General features: G+C 37.4%; 1 protein-coding gene across 1 annotated transcript in view; it reads left to right on the top strand.

Moving 5' to 3' along the window:
- Positions 1-23,563, top strand: part of ADAM18 (ADAM metallopeptidase domain 18) — a 59,815-nt gene that overhangs the window by 23,874 nt on the left and 12,378 nt on the right. Inside the window, exons 12-16 of the mRNA XM_047770206.1 lie at positions 31-214; positions 14,122-14,217; positions 17,609-17,807; positions 19,534-19,639; positions 21,651-21,834. Coding sequence (XP_047626162.1) covers positions 31-214; positions 14,122-14,217; positions 17,609-17,807; positions 19,534-19,639; positions 21,651-21,834 — 769 coding nt within the window. The remainder of the gene's footprint in view (positions 1-30; positions 215-14,121; positions 14,218-17,608; positions 17,808-19,533; positions 19,640-21,650; positions 21,835-23,563) is intronic.

Raw genomic sequence — 23,563 nt, 5'->3', positions numbered from 1 at the left:
TATTTAACCCAAGGACTCATTTCATTTTAGGTTTTCCAGTGGTATAAAGATGTTTAGCAACTGTAGCATGCATGCCTATAGATATTTTATTTCCACATTTGAGGGTCGGTGTCTTCAGAACTTTCCAAAACTGAAACCATTCCATCAAAATCGATCGGTGTGTGGTAATGGGATTTTGGAACCTAATGAAGAATGTGATTGTGGCAGTGAACGGGTGCGTAATTAAGACTGAAATATGAGCACAATTTCTTATGTTTCTAATAAGTGGCCATAATATATATGGAATAATATATTCAACTGTCTTCAATGGAATTTGATGTGACAGTGAGGCTAGGTAAAGGTATATGAATCGCTTCCCCATGACTCTTCAACTGAGAACACAGATGCATCATGAAACTTTGGTTTACACACTGTTCCCAAATTATGACAACCAAGAGATTTTGAGCATGTAGGAATATATAAAGGAATTCTCTTGTTTCCTAAATCATGTGACTTCAATCTACATCTTCTCTATAAACTTCTGAATTTGGTCCAATGTTTTTTTCTTTCTCTTGTGGTTTCAAGGATGTCTAAACATTAGAACAGATCTTTCTTAATTCATCTCAAACATTCCTGCCTTACCAAGTTCCAGGATGATCAAAATTTGATCAGTGTATTCATTCTAAATGTAAATATGAAATCTACTATACTTCCATCAACCAAATATTTAGTGCACACTCTTTTCAACTGATAGGACCATATATTTGGCCTGTTATACTATAAAGTTTCTTGATTCTTACTCCCCCAATAATTTTATGAATTTCTTATCCACTTATGAAAATAGCTAACATGTTTAAGTAACTTTAAATCCCTACAGATTCTCATGATTATCTACCATTCCCTGGAGTTTATATATATTTTATAACTTGTATATAATTTACATTAATGTAATAATTTATATACAGTAGTCCATATATGTATCTGTATGTATGTATGTATATTTTCAAATTATCTCAGATTTTCTAGTGTCGTCTTAGTTCTTTGATAAATGGTACTGTGCTAATTTGCATTCACCTACCCCTAAATATATGGTGGCAACTACTTGCCAACAACTCTGGTTCTTTTTAATGAATGGTCAAATGAAACAACATAATCTGGCGCTAAATCTACACCTCATGAGCCTCCACCACTGCAGGCTGTGGCAGATTGTCACAGCAGATGCGATCACTGCTCTACCAGTGCTTCCTCAGGATTGATTGTTCTGGCAGAGTGTTTTTGCCTCAGGTATCTGATTCTCCCAGTTGGAGTACTTCTTCTGGCCCCACCAGAATAGAATACTCGTCAATTATCAGGGATTAATTATCAGCTGTCAGATAATTATGATGGGCAGTTGGCAGATAATCCTCTGAGGCATGCTCTGCACCAAAGTTCAACAGTATCCAGTAGCCCAATCGGTGCCACTTATTTTTGTAAATGGAACTCTGTTGACCTGCAGCCAGTCGTACATTGTCTCAGACTGTTTTTGTGCTACAGCAGCAGAGTGGAATAGTTGCGACAGCACAGCACTTCAGCAAAGCTACACCATTGCTGCAAGCTGCAACGTAGGTCTCAGATGCGGCTCAGATCCAGCGTTCCTGTGGCCATGGTGTAGATCGCAGCTGCAGCTCTGATTGGACCCGTTGCCCGGGAATTTCCATATGCCTCATATACAACCCTAAAAACAAAGCTGTAGAGAGCAAGGGGACCTCAATCTGCTGTTTCTAGCGGAAGACACAGGAAACACAGGAAGAAATGCAGATAAAACGTGGGAAAAAGACAAACCAAAAAAACAGGAGGCTTCTGCCCAACACCTCGGTTTTACCCTTGTGAGTCTGTAGGCAAAGTACCTGACCTCATTTACCTCTCTGATGTTCTGAGCTATAGATACTGTGGGAAAATCAACTTGTGTTGTTTCAAGCTTCTAAGTGTGTGATCATTGGCAACAGCATCAGTAGGAAACCAATCCATCTTCCAAATAAATAACTCAATGGCATCCTGGTTTCAGAGTCTGTTTCTGGGGGAATGTCAAACCACATTAGCTGGAGCAGATGTTTTCCTAGGAAGCAGACAATCAAGATAGACTCCGAAAGTGGATTTCTTACTGGCAAAATAGTAATATGTATCCTGTACTCATTTCTGGGTTTGGTACATTTGAATAGATGCACTGGAGAAACTTAAAACCGCCAAAGTCCTCTGAACCCCCTGGGCTGTGAAGTTACTCCTGTCTCCTTGCTGGGTTAGAACAGCTTCACACTACCTGTAGACCATGGAAACCTCACTGGGGGATGGATTTCTCACCAAGATGATGCATGTTCTGCTCACGATCTGTCCCTGCCTTGCCTCACTGGTACAAGACTGCCAGTTGGACTCAAATCTAAGTACTGCCAAAAATAAGAAGTACTCTTTGCTGCTGCAATACAGAGGTTATTTTTTAGATGGGTGAAAGTTGGTAATGTGTGTGGACGAGAACATGGAGAACATAAAGATGGAATTTAAGGATGTTGACCACAAACTATTAAAATATAAGCCTGGGTAAGATAGACTTTATTGAACAAGGACTGCAGTCTGGTAAGTCAGGATTTAGTACCCTGGCCAGGTAACCTAGGGCAAGCCTCGATTTGCTGTTGGATGGAAGCTTGAAGATAGGAAACAACCTGGCCTGCAATAAATTAGGTAGATATGGCAAAAGTACCTTAATGAAGTAAAGCAGATGGGGTCAGAAGTTCATAGTTGTGGCCATATTTGAATGGACTACAAGAATACCAAATCTAGCACCTAATGATTTGGATGGACCAGCATACAAACCTTTCACTAGAGCAATGAGGAAATGCATTACTGAGGAGATCCTTACACTGTTGACAATCTCAGTAATAGCTCTCTTCTATAGACTAGGGTTGATGATTGAAAGGGCTGGCTACCCTGAGTCCTTAGGGATTACTGAATCCCCAAATAGCAGAGGCCAAGTGGCTGTGCTTATGAGACACCTGTGTAGTCAAAGATGTATGTACACTTGACGTATGTAACTGGAAATTAAGAAGAGGTAAGCAAGGGACTGGTGCCAGTTACTGCGAATGGGAATTCACAATTCCTAATTAACTCTCCAGACCCAAGCCAGGCTCAGAGCTAATGGCTCAAGTCAAGGATGAGATCCTATAATGCCCCAGTAAGGAAATAAGACAGGAATTTCCTCAATTACTACCCTCTGAAGTGACCTCCAGCCATTAGCTAGGGTGGCTGTACACTGGAGGGAGGAATACCCAGTCACTGTAAGGTGACTGAAGAGAGACTCTTGACCCAAGAGGCACACATAAGAGGACCCAAAACATCATCATGGGTGGAGTAGGGGCATGGAAAATCCAGACAACACCTGGCATCTTTGAGAAATTCATCTTAGAGTAGGTCCAATCAATTGGTTATCCTAACCTGTGGTCATGTTGCTAGTTCTTTAGTGATGCATTGAGGTGATAAGACCAAGAAACTGACAGATGCTCACATTGGTTCCCCAATCTGTGGAGTAAAATAAACAAGAATAGGAAAGGACAATTTTAAATACCTAAAGCTACCAAGCTAGCAATGAAGAAGACTATATCCTGGATGAAGACATCAATAGGGAAAGTAGAGTAATTGGAAACTAATGAAAATGGAATGTAATAAAACCCAGATCATTACAGAATGATTGGGTACAGATGAAGACCCAAAATATCATCACTGTCAGCCTAGATACTGTATCCAGACATCCCACAATGAAATGCAAATTCTTATTGTTTACAGACAAATAAATAAAATAAGCCTCTACTAACACTAATAAAGAAAAAAATCAAGCATAATGGTACTTGGAGTCCCCATCATGGCTCTGCTGAAACGAATCTGACTAGCATCCATGAGGACACATGTTCAATCCCTGGCCTCACTCAGTGGATTAAGGATCCAGCATTGCTGTGAGCTGTGGTGTAGGTCGCAGACACTGCTCGGATCCCGTGTTGCTGTGGTTGTGGCGTAGACCAGCAGCTACAGCTCTGATTCGACCCCTAGACTGGCAACTTCCATATGCCGCAGGTGTGGGCCCACCCCCAACAAAAGGACCAAAAAGAAATAACAGCACTTAGCTGGAGGGGCTGTGGAGAAAAGGGAACCCTCCTGCACTGTTGGTGGAAAAGTAAACTGGTACAGCCACTATGGAGAACAGTTTGGAGATACCTTAGAAATCTATACATAGAACTTCCATATGACCCCGCAATCCCACTCTTGGGCATCTATCCGGACAAAACTCTGCTTAAAAGACACATGCACCGGCATGTTCATTGCAGCACTATTCACAATAGCCAGGACATGGAAACAACCCAAATGTCCATCGACAGATGGATGGATTCGGAAGAGGTGGTATATATACACAATGGAATACTACTCAGCCATAAAAAAGAATGACATAATGCCATTTGCAGCAACATGGATGGAACTAGAGAATCTCATCCTGAGTGAAATGAGTCAGAAAGACAAAGACAAATACCATATGATATCGCTTATAACTGGAATCTAATATCCAGCACAAATGAACATCTCCTCAGAAAAGAAAATCATGGACTTGGAGAAGAGACTTGTGGCTGCCTGATGGGAGGGGAAGGGAGTGGGAGGGATCGGGAGCTTGGGCTTATCAGACACAACTTAGAATAGATGTACAAGGAGATCCTGCTGAATAGCATTGAGAACTTTGTCTAGATACTCATGTTGCAACAGAACAAAGGGTGGGGGAAAAAATGTAATTGTAATGTATACATGTAAGGATAACCTGACCCCCTTGCTGTACAGTGGGAAAATAAAAAAATATATATATTAAAAAAAAAGAAATAACAGCACTTAAAGATAAGACATAACTGTAGATCTTATGTAATATGATATGAAAAAATAGTAAGATGCCATCACAGAGATTATACTAATACATTTAACAACCAAGACAAAATGGACAAAATCCCTGAAAAACAGCATTTAAGAAAAAACAGCTTGAGTAGAAATAAAAATGTGAATAGCATTTATATAGGTTTAGGAAATAACATATATAAATTTAAAACTCAAAAATCCATGCCAGATGGCTCTAATATTGATTTTTTTAATTAAGAAATTATACTGATTTTATACAACATTTTCTAGAGTATAGAAAAAAAGGTAATATGTCCTAAATCATTTTTTAAGGATAAAACAACCTTGAATTAAAAAAAAACCTGATAAGACTATCTCAAGAATGGATTTATGTATGCCCATATTTCTTATATCACAAAATTCTTAGTAAAAGTTATAAATTGAATGTAATGACACACATGGACACACACACACACACCTTCAGACATGCATTATAGAGTTCATTGATTTATTTCAGGCATGTAATTTAAAAGTGATTATCTCAGTGGATAGATGTAATCTTCTAGTAAAATAGAGTGGAACTTGCTATATTTAAGAAAGAGTATCTATAAAATCTTATAGTTAACTTCATGTATAATGATCTTTCTCCCTGAAGTCAGTAATGAGCCAGCGATGCACACTATTATCTTTTACACTTGATATTGAATGTGATAAACTAATCAGAGAAATCAAGCAGGAAAATAAATTGTATGACAATTCAAAGTGAAGAAATTTAACTTTCATTCCTAATAATATGTGTACATTGAAAACCCCAAATAATCTAAAAATAAGTTATCATTTGCAGCTGTGTGTGTACTTACCAAGGTCACTGGTGACATAATTCACAAAAATTAAAATATTTCTTTAGATCAGCAGTAAATAACTAGAAAAAGAAATTTCAAAATAATGCCATTTACAATAGCAGCAAAAAAACATAAAATGTTTAAGATATCTAATGATGGAGTTCCCGTTGTGGCACAGTGGAAACGAATCCAACTAGGAACTATGAGGTTTGATCCCTGGCCTCTATCAGTGGGTTAAGGATCTGGTGTTGCTGTGAGCTGTAGTGTGAGTGGCAGACAAGGTTCAGATCTGGCGTTGCTGTGGCTGTGGCTGTGGTGTAGGCTGGCAGCTGCAGCTCTGATTAGACCCCTGGCCTGGGAACCTCCACATGCCATGGGCGCAGCCCTAAAAAGACAAAAGACAAAAAAAAATTAATGAAATATGTGCAAGACCACTTCATAGAAAACCTCAAAGCATTATTAACAGAAATCATGGAAGTATTTACAAAATTGAAGAATATACCATATTTTAAGACTGGGAGTTCCCATCGTGGCTCAGTGGTTAATGAATCCGACTAGGAACCAAGAGGTTGTGGGTTCAATCCCTGGCCTTGCTCAGTGGGTTAAGGATCTGGCATTGCCATGAGCTGTGGTGTAGGTTGCAGACGCGGCTCGGATCCCAAGTTGCTGTGCTGTGGCTCTGGTGTAGGCTGGTGGCTATAGCTCCGATTAGACTCCTAGCCTGGGTACCTCCATGTGCTGCAGGAGTGGCCCTAGAAATGGCAAAAAGCCAAAAAAAAAAAGGACTGGAAGAATTGATATTGATGAGATAGTGATTTCTCTGCAAACTCATCCTCTCCAGATAAAGTCCCAATGCATATAAATCCATCCTCAAACAAATATATAGTTATAAAAAGGAAAGGACTTTTAATAACTTTTCAGAAAATTGTGTATATTCTACTTTGTAAATACATTCAATTGAAAAGTGAAAATTTCTTAAAGGCTAGATGTATTGTTAAATATGAAACCAAAATTAATGTATTATTTATACCACATTATACTAATGCCCATTTGTCTATATAGCACTTCAAGTGGACCTTTTTTTTTTAACACATGTATAATTTTTTAACATCATATGCTGGTCATTTGGAAAATGCTGGTTCACTGAATTATGCAGATATCTCACTATAAAATATCAAAATTTTATGTTTACTGTCATCATATGAAAAGTAATGGATAAATAAAGCCTCTGTTGATATCTAAATTTTTCCAAGATTCTGATTTCACTTTAAAGATTAAATTATATCAGTGACAGCAAATTCAGTTGTTTTCCTTGGAGTAACAAAGTTATCTCATTGACTTTTTTTTATATATAATGATTTTTATTTTTTTTCCATTATAGCTGGTTCACAGTGTTGTGTCAATTTTCTGCTGTACAGCATGGTGATCCAGTTACAAGTACATGTATACAGTCTTTTTTCTCACATTATCATGCTCCATCATATGTGACTAGACATACTTCCCAGTGCTACACACCAGGATCTCATTGCTAATCCATTCCAAAGGCAATAATCTGCATCTATTAACCCCAAGCTTCCAATCCATCCTACTCCCTCCCCCTCCCCTTTGGCAACCACAAGTTTATTGACTTTTAAGAATATGTCTGCCAGAGAGCCAAGCCTGAATTACCATGGTTTGTCTATCATTGGTTCTTACAAATGAAAACTTGTTTTCCATATAAAACGTGAATGGTCAGTCTGTAATTCAAATACTCACATAAGTATTTGCATAGAGAATCTGTAGTACTTAAGAATATATTGTGGCTATGTATGAATTCACAAGTATGACGACTAGCAATAAATATTGGAGTTAATATCTCACAAAATATAGAGGGATACATTTAAGAAAAAATCTTTTAGTTTTATAAAGCAATAAAATATCAGAATAAAGTATTGTTAATATTTCATAATCTTGGTTAGGAGACATAAAACTCAATAGTCATAAAGGGTGAAGAATATGTAAACTACAGGAAATGACAGACATTATTAATTAGATGAATAATAGACAGCAAAGAAATGTTATAACCAAAAAGAAGAGAAAGAGGATAATAGGATATTATTTTTAAAAAGCTGTCTCTACTATTTAAAGAGGAATAGAGGAAAATAAACAAACCAAAAAAAAAAACCCTTTGCAAAAATGGTCAAAATTGTGAGAAGAAATACTTATTTAATTCATGAATAAAATTGGATAAAACACAAATTCTTGTTCAAACTCACTATTAATCAGAGAAGTAGTAATAAAAAATAAGACACCATTTCCCAGTTAGCTTGTTATAAATTAAAATGACTGGCCATAATTAGTACTGATAAATATTGTTTACATTTCATGAAAGAGTATATAGACACACATGCACTCATATAGTGATACTGAACTTTGGGATATTAAACACTGAAATATACAAGGAGATTACCTCTGGAGGGTCTGGGGATTATAACCACAACTTCAAATTTTACCCCATATTTTCTAAATCATTTTGATGACAGGGACATTTATAAATACATATCTATTCACATGAACACACAAAAAGTTTGAAACATTTGGAGAATATAAAAAGAAGAATCCTACCTTCTTTTTAAGGACAAGATCTTTGAAACCAGATTTTTGAGTAAAGGGTATATGTTTGATTGTTTTTAAGTGTTAAGAATATAAAAATACTAAAGAATTGTATTAATGCAATGTACTTACATGAAAAAAAATTCCATTCATTAACATTATTTAAATGATGACCTAGATGATGCAAGATATTGGAAATAAACTGGAGGCAAAGGTGGATAACTTACAGGAAACACTGAGCAAAGAGATACAAGATAGAAAACTTAAACAAGAAGAGATGTAAAATACAATAACAAATAAAAAATTCACTAGAAGCAGCTAACAGCAGGATCCAGGAGGAAGAAGAACGAATAAGTGAGGTGGAGGACAGATTAGTGGAAATCATGGATGTGGAACAGAAAAGAGAAAAAAGATTGAAAGCAAAGGAAGAGAGTCTCAGAGAATTCTGGGACAATGTTAAATGCACCAACATCCATATTATAGGGGTGCCAGAAGGAGAAGAGAGAGAAAAGGAGACAGAAAAAATATTCCAAGAGATAATAACTGAAAACTTCCCTCACATGGGAAAGGAACCACTCACTCAAATCCAGGAAGCACAATGAGTACCATATAAAATAAACCCAAAGGAGGAAAACCCTGAGACACATATTAGTCAAACTGACCAAAATTAAAGACAAAGAGAAAATATTGAAAGCAGCTAGGGAAAATAAATTAACATAAAAAGGAACCCCAATAAGTTTATTGGCAGGTTTTTCAGCAGAAACTCTGAAGGCCAGAGGGGAGTGTCATGATGAAAGGAAAAACCTCTAACCAAGATTACATTACCCAGCAAGGCTCTCATTCAGATTTGAAGGAGAAACCGAAAGCTTCTCAGATAAGCAAAAGCTAAGAGAATTCAGCAACACTAAACCAGCTTTACAAAAAATACATAAAGAACTTCTCTAGGCAGAAAAGAAAAGGCTGCAACAGAAAACAAAAATATCACAAATGACAAGGCTCACCAGTAAAGGTACATATACAGTAAAGAAACAAAATCATCCATGCCCAGTTATGCCACCAAAATCAGAAATCATGAGAAGAGTTGGGTACAAATGCAGGACACTGGAGATGCACTTGCAATTAAGAGACCAACAACTTAAAACAATTTCATATATACATAGACTCTTATATCAAAACTTCAATATAACTGCAAACCAAAAATCTACAATTGATACACAAACAAATAAGAAAAATCAATGGAAATACAACACTAAGGATAGTCATCAAACCAGAAGAGGAGAGAACAAGAGAAGAAGGAAAGAAAAAAGAGCAACAAAAACAAATCCAAAGCAATTAATTAAATGGCAATAAGAGCATACACGTCAATAATTATATTAAATGTTAATGGGCTAAACACCTCAATGAAAACACATAGACTGGCTGAATGGATACAAAAACAAGATCCATATATATGCTGTCTTCAAGAGACCCACTTCACTTCTAGGGACACATACAAATTGAAAGTGAGAGGACGGAAGGAAATATTCCATACAAACGGGAATCAAAAGAAAGCTGGAGTAGCAATACTCATATCAGACAAAATAGACTTTAATATGAAAAATATTTTAAGGGACAAGGAAGGTCACTACATAATGATCAAAGGATCAATCCGCGGAGAAGAAGATATAACAATTTTAAATATCTACACACCCAACATGGGTTCACCACAATATATAAGGCAACTACTAACAACCTTAAAAGGACAAATCAACAATAACACAATCATAGTGGGGGTCTTTAACACCGCACTTACAGCAATGGACAGATCATCCAGACAGAAAATCAGTAAGGAAACACAGGCCCTGAATGACGCATTAAACCAGATGGACTTATAAATATTTATAGGACATTCCATCCAAAAGCAACAGAATACATTCTTCTCAAGTGCACATGGAACATTCTCTAAGATGGATCACATCCTGGGCTACACATCCAACCTCGGTAACTTTAAGAAAATTGAAATCATATCAAGCATCTTTTCTGACCAAAATGCTATACGGCTGGAAATCAACAACAAGAAAAAAACTGCAAAAAACACAAACACGAGGAGACTAAACAACATGCTATTAAACAACCAATGGATCGTTGAAGAAATCAAAGAGGAAATTTAAAAATATCTAGAAGCAAATGACAACAAAAATATGATGACACTCCAAAACATATGGGGTGGAGCAAAAGCCGTTCTAAAATGAAAGTTTATAGCAATACAAGCCCACCTCAGGAAACAAGAAAAAGCTGAAATAAACAAGCTAACTTTACATCTAAAGCAGCTAGAGAGAGAAGAACAGACAAGACATAAAGTTAGTAGAAGGAAAGAAATCATAAAGATCAGAACAGAAATCAATGAAATAGAAGCAAAGAAAACCATAGAAAAGTTCAATGAAATGAAAAGCTGGTTCTTTGAGAAAATCAACAAAATTGATAAACCCTTAGCTGGACTTATCAGAAAAAAAAGAGAGAAGATTCAAATCAATAAAATTAGAAATGAAAAAGGAGAAGTAACAACGGACCTCACAGAAATACAAAGGATCGTAAGAGACTGCTATATGCAACTATATACCAATAAAACAGAAAACCTGGAAGAAATGGACAAATTCTTAGAAAGGTACAATCTTCCAAGACTAAACCAACATGAAATAGAAAAATGAATAGACCCATCACAAGAACTGAAATTGAAACTGTGATTTAAAAATTTCCAATGAACAAAAGTCCAGGACCAGATGGCTTCACAGGCAAATTCTAACATTTAGAGAAGAGCTAACACCTATTTTTTGAAACTATTTCAAAGCATTGCAGAGGAAGGGGTACTCCCAAACACATTTTATGAGGCCGCCATCACCCTGATACCAAAACAAGGCAAAGATACCACAAAAAAAAGCAAACTACAGGCCAATTTAACTGAAGAACATACATGCAAAAATCCTCAACAAAATACTAGCAAACCACATCCAACAAAACATCAAAAGGATTGGAAATCATGATCAATTGGGATTTATTCCAGGGATGCAAGGGTTCTTTGATCTCCACAAATCAATCAGTGTGATACACCACATTAACAAACTGAAGAATAAAAACCATATGATCCTCTCAATAGATGCGGAAAAAGCCTTTGACAAAATCCAACACCCATTTCTGATTAAAAAAAAAAAAAACCTTCAGAAAGTGGGCATAGAGGAAACCTACCTCAACATGATAAAGGCCATATATGACAAACCCACAGCTAACATCATTCTCAATGATGAAAAGCTGAAAGATTTCCCACTGATATCAGAAACAAGACAAGGATATCTGCTCTCACCACTACTATTCAACATAGTTTTGGAAGTCCTAGCCACAGCAATAGGAGAAGTAAAAGAGATAAAAGGAATCCAAATTGGAAAGGAAGAAGTAAAACTATCCCTATTTGCAGATGACATGATACTATACGTAGATAATCCTAAAGACTCTACCAGAAAACTGTTAGAGCTCATCCATGAATTTGGCAAAGTCTCAGAATACAAAATTAATACACAGAAATTGACTGCATTTCTATATCCTAACAATGAAAGATCAGAAAGAGAAATTAGGGAAGCAATCCTATTTACCATAGAATCCAAAAGAATAAAATACATAGGAGTAAACCTACCTGAAGAGACAAAAGACCTGTACTCTGAAAACTATTGGACACTGATGAAAGAAATCAAAGATGACACAAATAGATGGAAAGACATACTATGCTCTTGGATTGGAAGAGTCAATATTATCAAAATGACTATCTACAAATTCAATGCAATCTCTATCAAATTACCAAGGACATTTTCCACAGAACTCAAATAAAATATTTTCAAGTTTGTTTGGAAGCACAAAAGACCCAGAATAGTCAAAGACATCCTGAAAAAGAAAAATGGAACTGGAGGAATCAGTCTTCCTGACTTCAGACTATACTACGAAGCAACAGTCATCAAAATCATATGGTACTGGCACAATGACAGAAATACAGATCAGTGGAACAGGAGAGAAAGCCCAGAATTAAACCCATGCACCTACAGCCAACTAATCTATGACAATGGAGGCAAGAATATACAATGGAGAAAAGACAGCCTGTTCAATAAGTGGTGCTGGGAAAACTGGACAGCCACACAGAAGAGAATGAAATTAGAACACTCCCTAACACCATACACAAAAATAAACTCCAAATGGATTAAAGACCTAGAAATAAGACCAGACACTATAAAACTCTTAGAGGAAAACATAGTCCAAACACTCTTTGACATAAATGACAGCAACATCTTCCAAGATCCACCTCTTAGAGTAATGACAGTAAAGACAAAAATAAACAAATGGGACCTAATTAAACTTAAAAGTTTCTGCACAGCAAAGGAAACCCTAAACAAAACGAAAAGACAACCCACAGAATGGGAGAAAATCTTTGCAAATAAAGCAGCTGACAAGGGATTAATCTCCAAAATTTATAAACATCTTCAGCAGCTCAATACCAAAAAAATAAACAACCCCATCAAAAAGTGGGCAGAAGATCTAAACAGACAGTTCTCCAAAGAAGACATGCAGATCACCAAAACACACATGAAAAGATGTTCAACATCACTCATTACTAAAGAGATGCAAATCAAAACCACTATGAGATACCACCTTACACCAGCAATAAGTGCTGGAGAGGGTGTGGAGAAAAAGGAACCCTATTCCACTGTTGGTGGGATTGTACATTGGTGTAGCCACCATGGAAAACAGTATGGAGATTCCTCAGAAAACTAAAAATAGAAGTACCATTTGATCCAGCAATCCCACTCCTGGGCATCTATCCAGAGAAAACCATGATTCGCAAAGACACATGTACTCCAATGTTCATTGCAGCACTCTTTTCAATAGCCAAGACATGGAAACAACCTAAATGTTCATTGACAGAGGAGTGGATCTAGAATATGTGGTACATATACACAATAGAATATTACTCAGCCATTAAAAGGAACAAAATACCAGCATTTTTAGCAACATGGATGGACCTAGAAATTATCATGCTAAGTGAAGTCAGCCATACAATGAGACACCAACATCAAATGCTTTCACTGACATGTGGAATCTGAAAAAAGGACGGAATGAACTTCTTTGCAGAACAGATACTGACTCACAGACTTTAAAAGACTTATGGTTTCCAAAGGAGACAGGTTGGAGTTTGGGGGGATGCACTGGGGTGTGGGATGAAAATCCTATAAAATTGGATTGTGATGATCATTGTACAACTATCAATGTAATAAATTCATTGAGTAATAAAAAAATGATGACCTAGTTTGAATGACAGTTGACCATCATTTACCTTGTAAAAATGTGTCAACATATTTTTTTTTGTTTATTTCCATTGTAGTTAAGCATGACACATGATTACTATACTAAATGTATTTTCATTTTATATACTGTCTAACTCTACTTGAGCTTTATTCACAAAGGGAAACTTTATTAAACAAATCACTAAAAAGACATTTGGCGAAAATTTTTTCTTAGAAATTCAAATGATATATTTCCATGTTGTCGATTTATGAATTAAATACCAAATATTTTAGTTAGCAAATGTTGCTGATCAGCTGTTATTTATTTAGTTCTTATACTTGTATATGCCTTTGGATATTCTAGAAATAATAAAATAATAAAGCTTCACTGAAGATAATTATAGTGTATAATTGAAAATTTGAACATAAGAGAGTATTAAGTAGAAGGTGAGCTTGAAAAACAAGAGCTGTTAAATGGTTGAACTAAAATAATAATTCTTCTTATGAAATTTTAGGAATGTCAATTTAAGAAGTGCTGTGATTACAATACATGTAAACTGAAAGGCTCAGTAAAATGTGGTTCTGGATCATGCTGTACATCAGAATGTGAGGTAAGTTTCCAACATTTATGTTGGCAATTTAACTGTGAGGATAGAAGGCTATATTAATTGAGTTGCTGTGGAGTTGATAGAAGAACTAGAGAAATAATTCAGTGAAAGTAGAGTGTGTATGCACAATTGCAAGTATATAAGGATAACTACAATGAAATGAAGGCATCTCAGATTAGTACTGATTATTCTATTTTTTTGAAACCATTATTTATCATCTTCTAAATTTTCAACTCTCAAGGCAATTGTAAAGTCAAATAAAATGGTATATGACCAACTGTGAAAAAATATAACATGCAAAGCAAACAAAACATGTAGTGTACAGAATAGGCAATGGACTCTCACACATTGATAAGTAACACACACACACGTACACACACACACACACACACACACACACACACACACACACACACACACACACGTGCACACACACACACACATTGGCAGAGGGAGTACCCAGGCAATTTAAAACAATGAAAAGTAGAATTGTTCCATGTGTACACTGATCATCTGCAGTAACAAAGATAAACATAAATAAAAACAATAATGCAATATCATGGAGCAGTCATCCAAATGGAAATCTTAAAAATGACAATGCTGGATAGTATCTAAGGAAGGGGAATAGAGATCTTTTTTTTAAAATAATATTTGTGGAATTTTGCATTGCTATTATCCCTTTTGTGAGCAATTTTTGCATATCTCTGGATAGAGTATAACTTACCAAGTTCATTGATTATCATGAGTTTCTCTCTTATGTATAATCCTAGAAACATGAATATGTATGGAACACTCAGGAAAGACTATTTATTACAGAATTACCTGCAACAGCAAATCATAAAGGCAAATTCCATATTTGTATTGAAATGGTTGCATGAATTTATGCAAGAGTTAACAAGTGCAGGCTAAATATGCATGTACTGGTATGATATAATCTCCAACACATATGTTTGGATAAGAAAACAAGTTCCATAATGTGAAATATTTTAATTCCAATTCTGGTAAATTACATAGACATAAATGTTCCATATATTCTTTTTCTCCAATTTTTCTATTAGCATATCGTAGTAAAATCCTTTTAGTGAATTCTTCTGAGTATTATAACAAACATATTCAGTCTTATAACTAGCACCACAGTCAAGGGATAGGCAGTTTCATCACCACTACCCCAACCACGCTGCAAACTCTGTGCTCCCTTATAGTAAATTCATACCTCCACCCACAGACCACAGTAACTACAGGTCTGTTTTCTGCATCTGCAATTTTGCAAAACAAGTTGTATGTTATTGAGTGATATGCGTAAATGTTGTAATCCGGCATCTTGGCGTAATGCATTTGAGCTTCATTCATGTTGTGTTTATCAGTAGTTCATTCCTTTTTTGTTGCTGAATAATATTGTATTTTAAGGATGTACCATGGTTTGTTAATACAATCCCCATTCGAGGGACAGCTAGGTTGTGTGAATTTTGGGGGTGATGAAAACACAGCAGCTATAAGAATTTCACAAGCAGGTTTTATATGAATATATAGGGTTCTTTTTTTTTCACTTAGCTGGAGACCTATACATGAAATTGCTGGGTCACACAATAAGCGTTGATGGAATTTTATAGGAAACTGAAAATCTGTATTTCAACAGTAGCTATACCATTTTGAATCCTCAGCAGCCATTTATGAGACTTGCTATTGCTCTGCAAACTAAATATAAACTCTAAAACTATACAACATATGATTCTATTTTATTTTTACTATTAGTTTATTATTTGTAGTTTAAACATCATTTTACTAGTTGTCCCATAGTTTACAAATCTTCAATTAATCAGAGTTAATTTCATATAATACACTTCATGTATTGTGAATGGATCTTACATAATGAAATATCCTATAAACACAAAATACACACTCTTTTTTTATTTTGTATTATTTTTTAGAGCAAGTAAAATAAGGAAAATGGAATTTTATAATTAACATCATTTCTTCCATTTCTGGGCCTCTTTATTTCCTTTTATAAAAAATTTCTATTTAGTATCATAGTCCTTGTATCTGAAGACTGCCCTTTACTATCTCTTGTAATTTCTGTCCGCTGAAAGTCAAGTTCTTCAGTTATTTATTATTTTTTTAACATTTCTTTTTTTGTTTGTTTTTGTTTTTGTTTTTTTTTTTTGCTTTTTTAGGGCTGCACCCACGGCATATGGAAGTTCCCAGGCTAGGGGTCTAGTCAGAGCTACAGCTGCCAGCCTACACCACAGCCATAGCAACGCTGAATCTGAGCTGCATCTGCAACCTACACCACAGCTCATGGCAATGCCGGATCCTTAACCCACTAAGTGAGGCCAGGGACTGAACCCACAACCTCATGGTTCCCAGGTGGATTTGTTTCCACTGCGCCATGACGGGAACTCTGGGTCCTTCAGTTATTATTTGCCTAGGAAAAGTCATTATTTCACATTCTTTTTTGAAATATATATATTTCCTGAGAATGGAATTCTAGATTGAAAGAGTTTCTTTTTTATTTCACCCTTTATACGATGCTACTTCATGCATTTATTGCACAACTTTGTCTCTGCCTGTTAGGTAAACATTCAGTCAGACTGGATTGTAGCGTGTGTATGTGTGTGTGTGGGTGTGTGTGTGTGTGTTACTTCTACACTCATAGTGGGTCAGCCTTTGGAGGAGGTGAACTTCACTGTGGAAGACAACAGGCCACAAAAATAGGACAATAATATTTCTATTTGAGCTATGCAAGGAGGGTGTTTTGGCTTTCAGATAATAATGAATGCAATGACAGTGACGATGATGCTAGCGGTTACATATATTGTTTACCATGTGTTGTCCTAAACACTTTTTACATTAATTGAGCTTAAGACTATCAAGAACCTTAGGAGAGAATGTTTATTATTGAAATTACAAAAAAAAAAAGGAAACTGCAAAACAGAGGGCTTATGTGCCTCACCTACCCAAATGAGCTAGTAAAAGCCCACCCAAAAGATGGAAACCAGGTAGTTTGGTTCCTGGGTCTGAGAAGAGAAAGGTAGAGACAGTTTCTCCAATTCTGAGGAACAGGTATATTTAAAGGCATCTGATTAGTCTCCTCCCAAATGCTAGTTAATCCAATGGCCTCTTTAGTCTCCTCTCAAATGCTAGCTAGTCTGATGGCCTCTCAGTGAAGAACCCAAAACACTTGCAAATGCTCTGTCGCAGGGATCCTGCTACAGTTTGAGAGGGTTACTTTCCTTCAGGCTTCCTAGTAGATATTCTACTGCCTTTCCCTTAAGGGAACTCAGCCTTTGGACCCTGGAACGCTCTCAGGTATCAGTCATCAGGCCTATTTCATTTTCTCGGCAGTAGGTAATGGAGAATAGTCATTCATGGAACATCATCTTCTCTTTCCTCCTAGCTGTCAGAAGCAGGAACTCCATGTAGAAAGAGCGTTGACCAAGAGTGCGATTTTACCGAGTACTGCAGTGGAAATTCTAGTGACTGTGTTCCTGACACTCATGCAATGAATGGCGAGTTATGCAGGTTGGGAACCGCGTACTGTTATAACGGACGGTGCCAAACTACGGACAACCAGTGTGCCGAGATATTTGGCAAAGGTGCTGCTCTTTCTTAGTTGTCTCTTTCTCTTGTCTTTGATGAAGCAGTAGAAATGATTAATTTTACTAAGCCTCTGCTTTTGTTTGTTTGTTTGTTTTGTTTTTTCGGGCTGCACCGGTGACATATGGAGGTTCCCAGGTTAGGGGTCAAATCAGAGCTGCAGCCGCCTACACCACAGCAATGCCACATCCTACACCACAGCTCACGGCAACACTGGATCCTTAACCCACTGAGTGAGGCCAGGGATCAAACCCTTGTCCTCATGGATACTAGTCAGATTCATTTCTGCTGTGCCACGACGGGAACTCCCAAGCCTCTGCTTTTGAATGCATGTCTCCCTAACACTCTGTGTGATGGGGGGAGAATGGTACAGAAAGCACTTCTGCTGTGCATGGATGTACGTGGTAAAGCACCTATGTGATTGGTTGAATTGCAAGCTGAACTAGCCTTTTTTTTTTTTTCCCTCATGGGATACCTCTTTTCATTTACAATAATAATTGAGAAAAACTACATTTATTAAGAGTTGGTTATTTGGCAGACATTTTATCCAAAATGAATGAGGTGAGTCTGTCACTTCCGGGAAACCAATTGGTGGAATATGTGGCTGAGGGTAAAACTCAAACATTTAACTGAACATTCAAGTGTTAGAAGACATTATCTGCCACTGTGACTTGACAGCTTCCCAACACTTCAAGTTGAGTGTAAAAGTTAAGATTAGTAGGGATGGAGTTCCCACTGTGGCTCAGTGGGTTAAGAACCTGATATAGTATCCATGAGGATGTGGGTTTGATCCCTGGCCTCGCTCAGTGGGTTAAGGATCCAGCGTTGCCAAAAGCTGCAACATGGGTCACAGATGCGGCTGAGTTCCAGCGTTGTTGTGGCTGTGGTGCAGGCTGGCAGCTGCAGCTCCCATTCAACCCCTAACCTGGAAATTTCCATATGCTGCAGATGCAGTTGTAAAAAGGAGGGGAGCAATAACCAAGACACAGTTTCTGACCACTTTGCCTAACGCGTTAAATTCATTAAGAACATTATCTACCTGTAATTTACTGAGAAGGTAGTTTTTCCAGAAGTTTCGGCATTTCCTAGCCTGCATCACTCTCCTCCTTGCCACTTACTGCCAAGCTTCAATCTCAATGCCACATTCTGGGCATCTGACAGTAGAACTTCACATCTAGGTACCAATGCTTGTGTTTATTGAAATGGAAATAAACAGATCTCTGAGATGTACCATCTAAAAGTTCCTCTGCTACTCCATGTTGCCTTTGCTGCGAAGCCAAGACTGACTGAAGGAGCCTCTGCCTAGAACATTGCTCACCCCCATCAGAAAAAAAGAAAGAGAGAGAGAGAGAATATGATACTTTGTGTACCAGTTCTGAAGATTTTGCCCCTGATGTTTCAAATCTCTCATTTCATTAAGCAGAACAAGTGACAAGGTCAAGCCCGAGGTATATTGGAGTGGGAAGCATGGGTTCCTGCAGGGAGAGAGGGCAAATTATTTTTTAACCATCAAATAGTTGACTACAATAAATATAATCATTTTCCATTTTCTGTTAGGTAAGACAGTTGTTACTTTCTACGTGCATTGACAGGGTATACATAGAAACAAAGCATGCCCAAGACCATGATTTTCTTGTTTATGCAGTGAGTTTCATTAGCCTTTTATTGACACATGTTTTGTTTGCATTAAGAATAATAATTTAACGAACATGTTTTCATTTTAAGGTGCTCAAGGCGCCCCATTTGCCTGTTTTAAAGAAGTTAATTCTCTGCCGAATAGACCTGGAGACTGTGGCTTTAAAAATTCCCAACCATTACCCTGTGAACAGAAGTATGTATGTATGCAGAACAGGATTCATTGAGTTATAAAAATTATATATTTCTTCTCCAGTGACACTAAATAGTAATGGACAGTAGATCAGATTTCTGGATAATATGTGTATTTTCCTTTTATGCAATTTGACTCTCTATTTTCTTATTTTTTCCCTGCTAGTTTGCTAATAAGGACCCTAGACTAAGAGAAGTCTGATGTTTATTACTAAAGGTCGAAAGTGGGCTTGGTACAGAGAGAACAGATGAAATCACCCATCTCCTAGTCTTTCTCTCAAAGGCTTCCATCTGCATGCTAAGACAGATGCCACCTCAAGTTCAGGTTTCTAATTTACTACACATCTAGGGGCTGTCTGCAATCTCCACCCCAGAAACTTGGAAACCTGACAGACACATTCCCTGACGTCACTTTCTAGCCCACTCCAGGTCACCAGGACCTGTGTAGAAGGAACTTGTACCCATTGCTCCACCAGCTTTTGTACTGCTGTCTGGGGGAGAGCTCCCCAGGTCACCTGGCTCTACTAACCAAAGGGACTTCCATTCACAAGTCCCTCAGGATTGTAGAAAGCAAAAAATTCTTAGATGGCTACCCCCCCACCAGGATTCAGCACAGAAGAGCAGATAAAATGCCCCTCTCCCAGTCTAACCTGGGAAGGGGTCCATATATGTAATTTAAAACCTGTCAACTGAGGATCAAGCTTCTAAGTTAAAAAGCTTCTAATGTGTGCCTTCGATCCTGCCCAGGGACTAGGAATGCCAGCAGACTCCACCTCCAGCATCTCCCTTTAGCCTAATTCCAGTCACCAGTATCTCCTGCTAGAAGCTTGTACAATTAACACCCAAGGAATAGGCTTCCAAACTGCTTGGCATTGTTCGTCAGTGGAATTTCCATTAATGAGTCTGACATATTGTAGCAATCAAATAAGTACTTCTTAATACACACTCTTCTGCTATACCCCCCGCCCCCAGACCCAGTACATAAGAAGAAGGCAAAAAAGCCCATTACTCATTTTCTTCCTGGAAGGACTTTGCTGTATACTGTATATACTACATAGAAAATTTGAACAGACCAATAGCAAATAAAGTGATTGAATTGGCAATCAAAAAACCTTCCAACAAACAAGGCCACTGGTGAATTCTACTAAATATTTTTAAAAGATTTAATACAACTTCTCAAACATCTTCCAAAAATGAGAAAAGGAGAGAATACTTCCAAACTCATTTTGCAACACTAGCATTATCCTAATACTAAGGACAGACAAGGACATTACAAGAAAGGAAATAACAGGCCAATAGCCCTGATGAATGCAGATGCAAAAATTCTAAAAAAAAAAAAAATTAAAGTACTTTTAAATGAACATACAACATGATCCAGTGGGAAATAGTCCAGGAATGCAAGGCTGTATCAATATCCACAAATGCTTATAGCAAAAGTGGGTTCTGAAAATTTCTTAATTTGCAAAAGAGGAGTCAAAACAACTGGAAATATCAGCAGGCTGGAAGAATCCTAGGATCAAAACAAAGAGTCTGTATACTAAACAGAGTTACTGACTAAATCATGGCAGGTAGCATGGGCATAATCAGAGAGGGCTCAAAATATGCGCAAAGTGTAAATAAATGCATTCAGCCACAGTCAACAAATATTGGTAGCAAATGAGCAGACTGGTCACATTTTAATCATAGTGGGAGCAGGTGATGAGTTATCCCAAAGCACATGACAAATTATGATGAGACTAGATAAAAAAACTGAGTTCTGTGATAGGAAGTGAAGATATGTCTGAACATTGGAGTTTAGTGTGTAGTTTTGAATTCTGCCTCAGTGCTAATTAATCAATCAGCTTCTATTCAGTGGTTGTACACCATGAAACAATGTCTTCTGGGCATGTTTCTGGTTTTATCCTATCATTTAAACAATATTTATGTTACCATTCATGTAATACGATGCTTACTTAAAACTTGGTTTCATTACAAGACAAAATGCTAAGACATTTTCTTTGCTTCCCCTTTTCCAGTGATGTTCTTTGTGGAAAATTAGCCTGTATTTGGCCCAATAAGAATTCTTACAAAAATGATGTTCAATCAGCGGTTTATTCATATATTCAAGGACATGTGTGTATAACTACAGGGTCAGCAATGAGGTCAGATGGAAGAGATTATGCCTATGTGGCTGATGGCACAGTGTGTGGTGCACAAATGGTAATAAACATATGCACTTATATTTATCTTTGTTAAATGATGTAATTATCAGATGCTATATTCCAAGGTGACTATCACAATCATACAGAATGGATTTGAACATGATGCTGCCACTTATTTCCTGTACCATATTGAAAAGATAATTAAGCCAAGCCTTGGTTATCCAATAACATTGATTTTTGAATTAAAATGTCATCAGTCCTCATGTGACAAGATGTGTTTGTGGGCACAAGATGTGTTTGTGGGCACAAGGTTGATTTTTTTTTCCAGATCTTTGAATTCTAATAGCTTTAAATCATAAAATGCTAATTTTGAGTTGTTAGTTGTTCCCGCTTCATAGAGAAACATGATTGAGCTTTGATATTTCTTCAATCATCTGCTTATGTGTATGATCAAAATATAAGTGTGAGAAGTTTGGAAGAACCAAACAGGAAGCCTGTACTGCGATGTACAGGCTTATGTTGATAGGTACATGTCATACGACTCATGTCGGCAGAAAATAGGGGAAGAACAAGAATGGTTCAGAGGCTTAGTCAATCTGGAAGTATGAGTGCCCACATTCTAGAAAATATAAGGCCTCTGAGATTGAATGCAGCAGCTGTAGATCAGTGTGTTTCATGTAAGTGGCATTTAGTACATACTTGCTGATTTAAAAATAAAACCTTAAAATAGTGAATCCATTAACCAATTCTTACATCTGGGTTCAGCCATCCTGCGCCCTCAGACGCTTGCTTGTAGTGGTAGGCAGTGTGGACAAAACCAGCCTCTGTACACTGGCACCAGTTAAGTCTCCAAAACAGAGTTTGGAGTAAAGCAGGAAGAACAGCTTTATTGCTTTGCCAGGCAAAGAAGGCCACAGAGGGCTAACGCCCCCAAAACTGTGTCCTCCCTTGAGAGGGGGTAGCTAGGGGTTTGTAGATTTAACTTCAAAAAAAAAAAAAAAAAGGGCTGTTGATCAGGATTAGGGCCCTATGTTCTTCTCCCTCCCAAGATCATTTCAAAGTCATCAAGGACAGAGTCAGGTGGTCCTGTGACATTTCTGGTGGTTTTGTGGGGTTAATCGCACCTTGACCTTCCCTCTGTAATGAAGATTGCTCACAGAATGAAGGAGGTGTTGGTGAGTGTTCAGAGGAAAAAAGACACTGGGTGCACTATACCTCTAACTAGAAACTGAGGGGAGGCCTGGGAGGATAAAGGAATAGCCTTTTGCTTCAAAACCTAAGGACTGGAGTTCTTGTTGTGACTCAGTGGAAATGAATCTGACTAGCATCCATGAGGAGGCAGGTTTGATCCCTGGCCTCGCTCAGTGGGTTAAGGATCTGGCATTTGCCTTGAGCTGTGGTGTAGGTTGCAGACATGGCTCGGATCCCACGTTGCTGTGGCTGTGGTGTAGGCCCGCAGCTACAGCTCTGATTTGATCCCTAGCCTGGGAACCTCCAATATGCTGTGAGTGTGACCCTAAAAAAACAGAAAACAAAAAACAAACAAACAAACAAAAAAAACACACGAGGACTCAGGGGCTTGTATATGGTTTCAGCAGCTTCTAAAATGGCTCCAGTGATTCCACTTCTTGATATTGACTCCTTGTATACTCCTCATCCTTTGTGTGTTTACTGGATATAGTGGCTGGTTCTAAAAAAGAGAAGATGGCAAAAGTTATGGAACATCACAAGATGAGTTTAAAATTGACAGTGACTTCCGTTTTGCATGCACATTCTCTCTCAGCTTC

Source organism: Phacochoerus africanus, chromosome 3 (assembly GCF_016906955.1).
Source record: "Phacochoerus africanus isolate WHEZ1 chromosome 3, ROS_Pafr_v1, whole genome shotgun sequence".
NCBI lineage: Eukaryota > Metazoa > Chordata > Mammalia > Artiodactyla > Suidae > Phacochoerus > Phacochoerus africanus.
The sequence above is the reverse complement of the archived record's forward strand: the minus strand, read 5'-3'. Positions and strand labels throughout refer to the sequence as shown.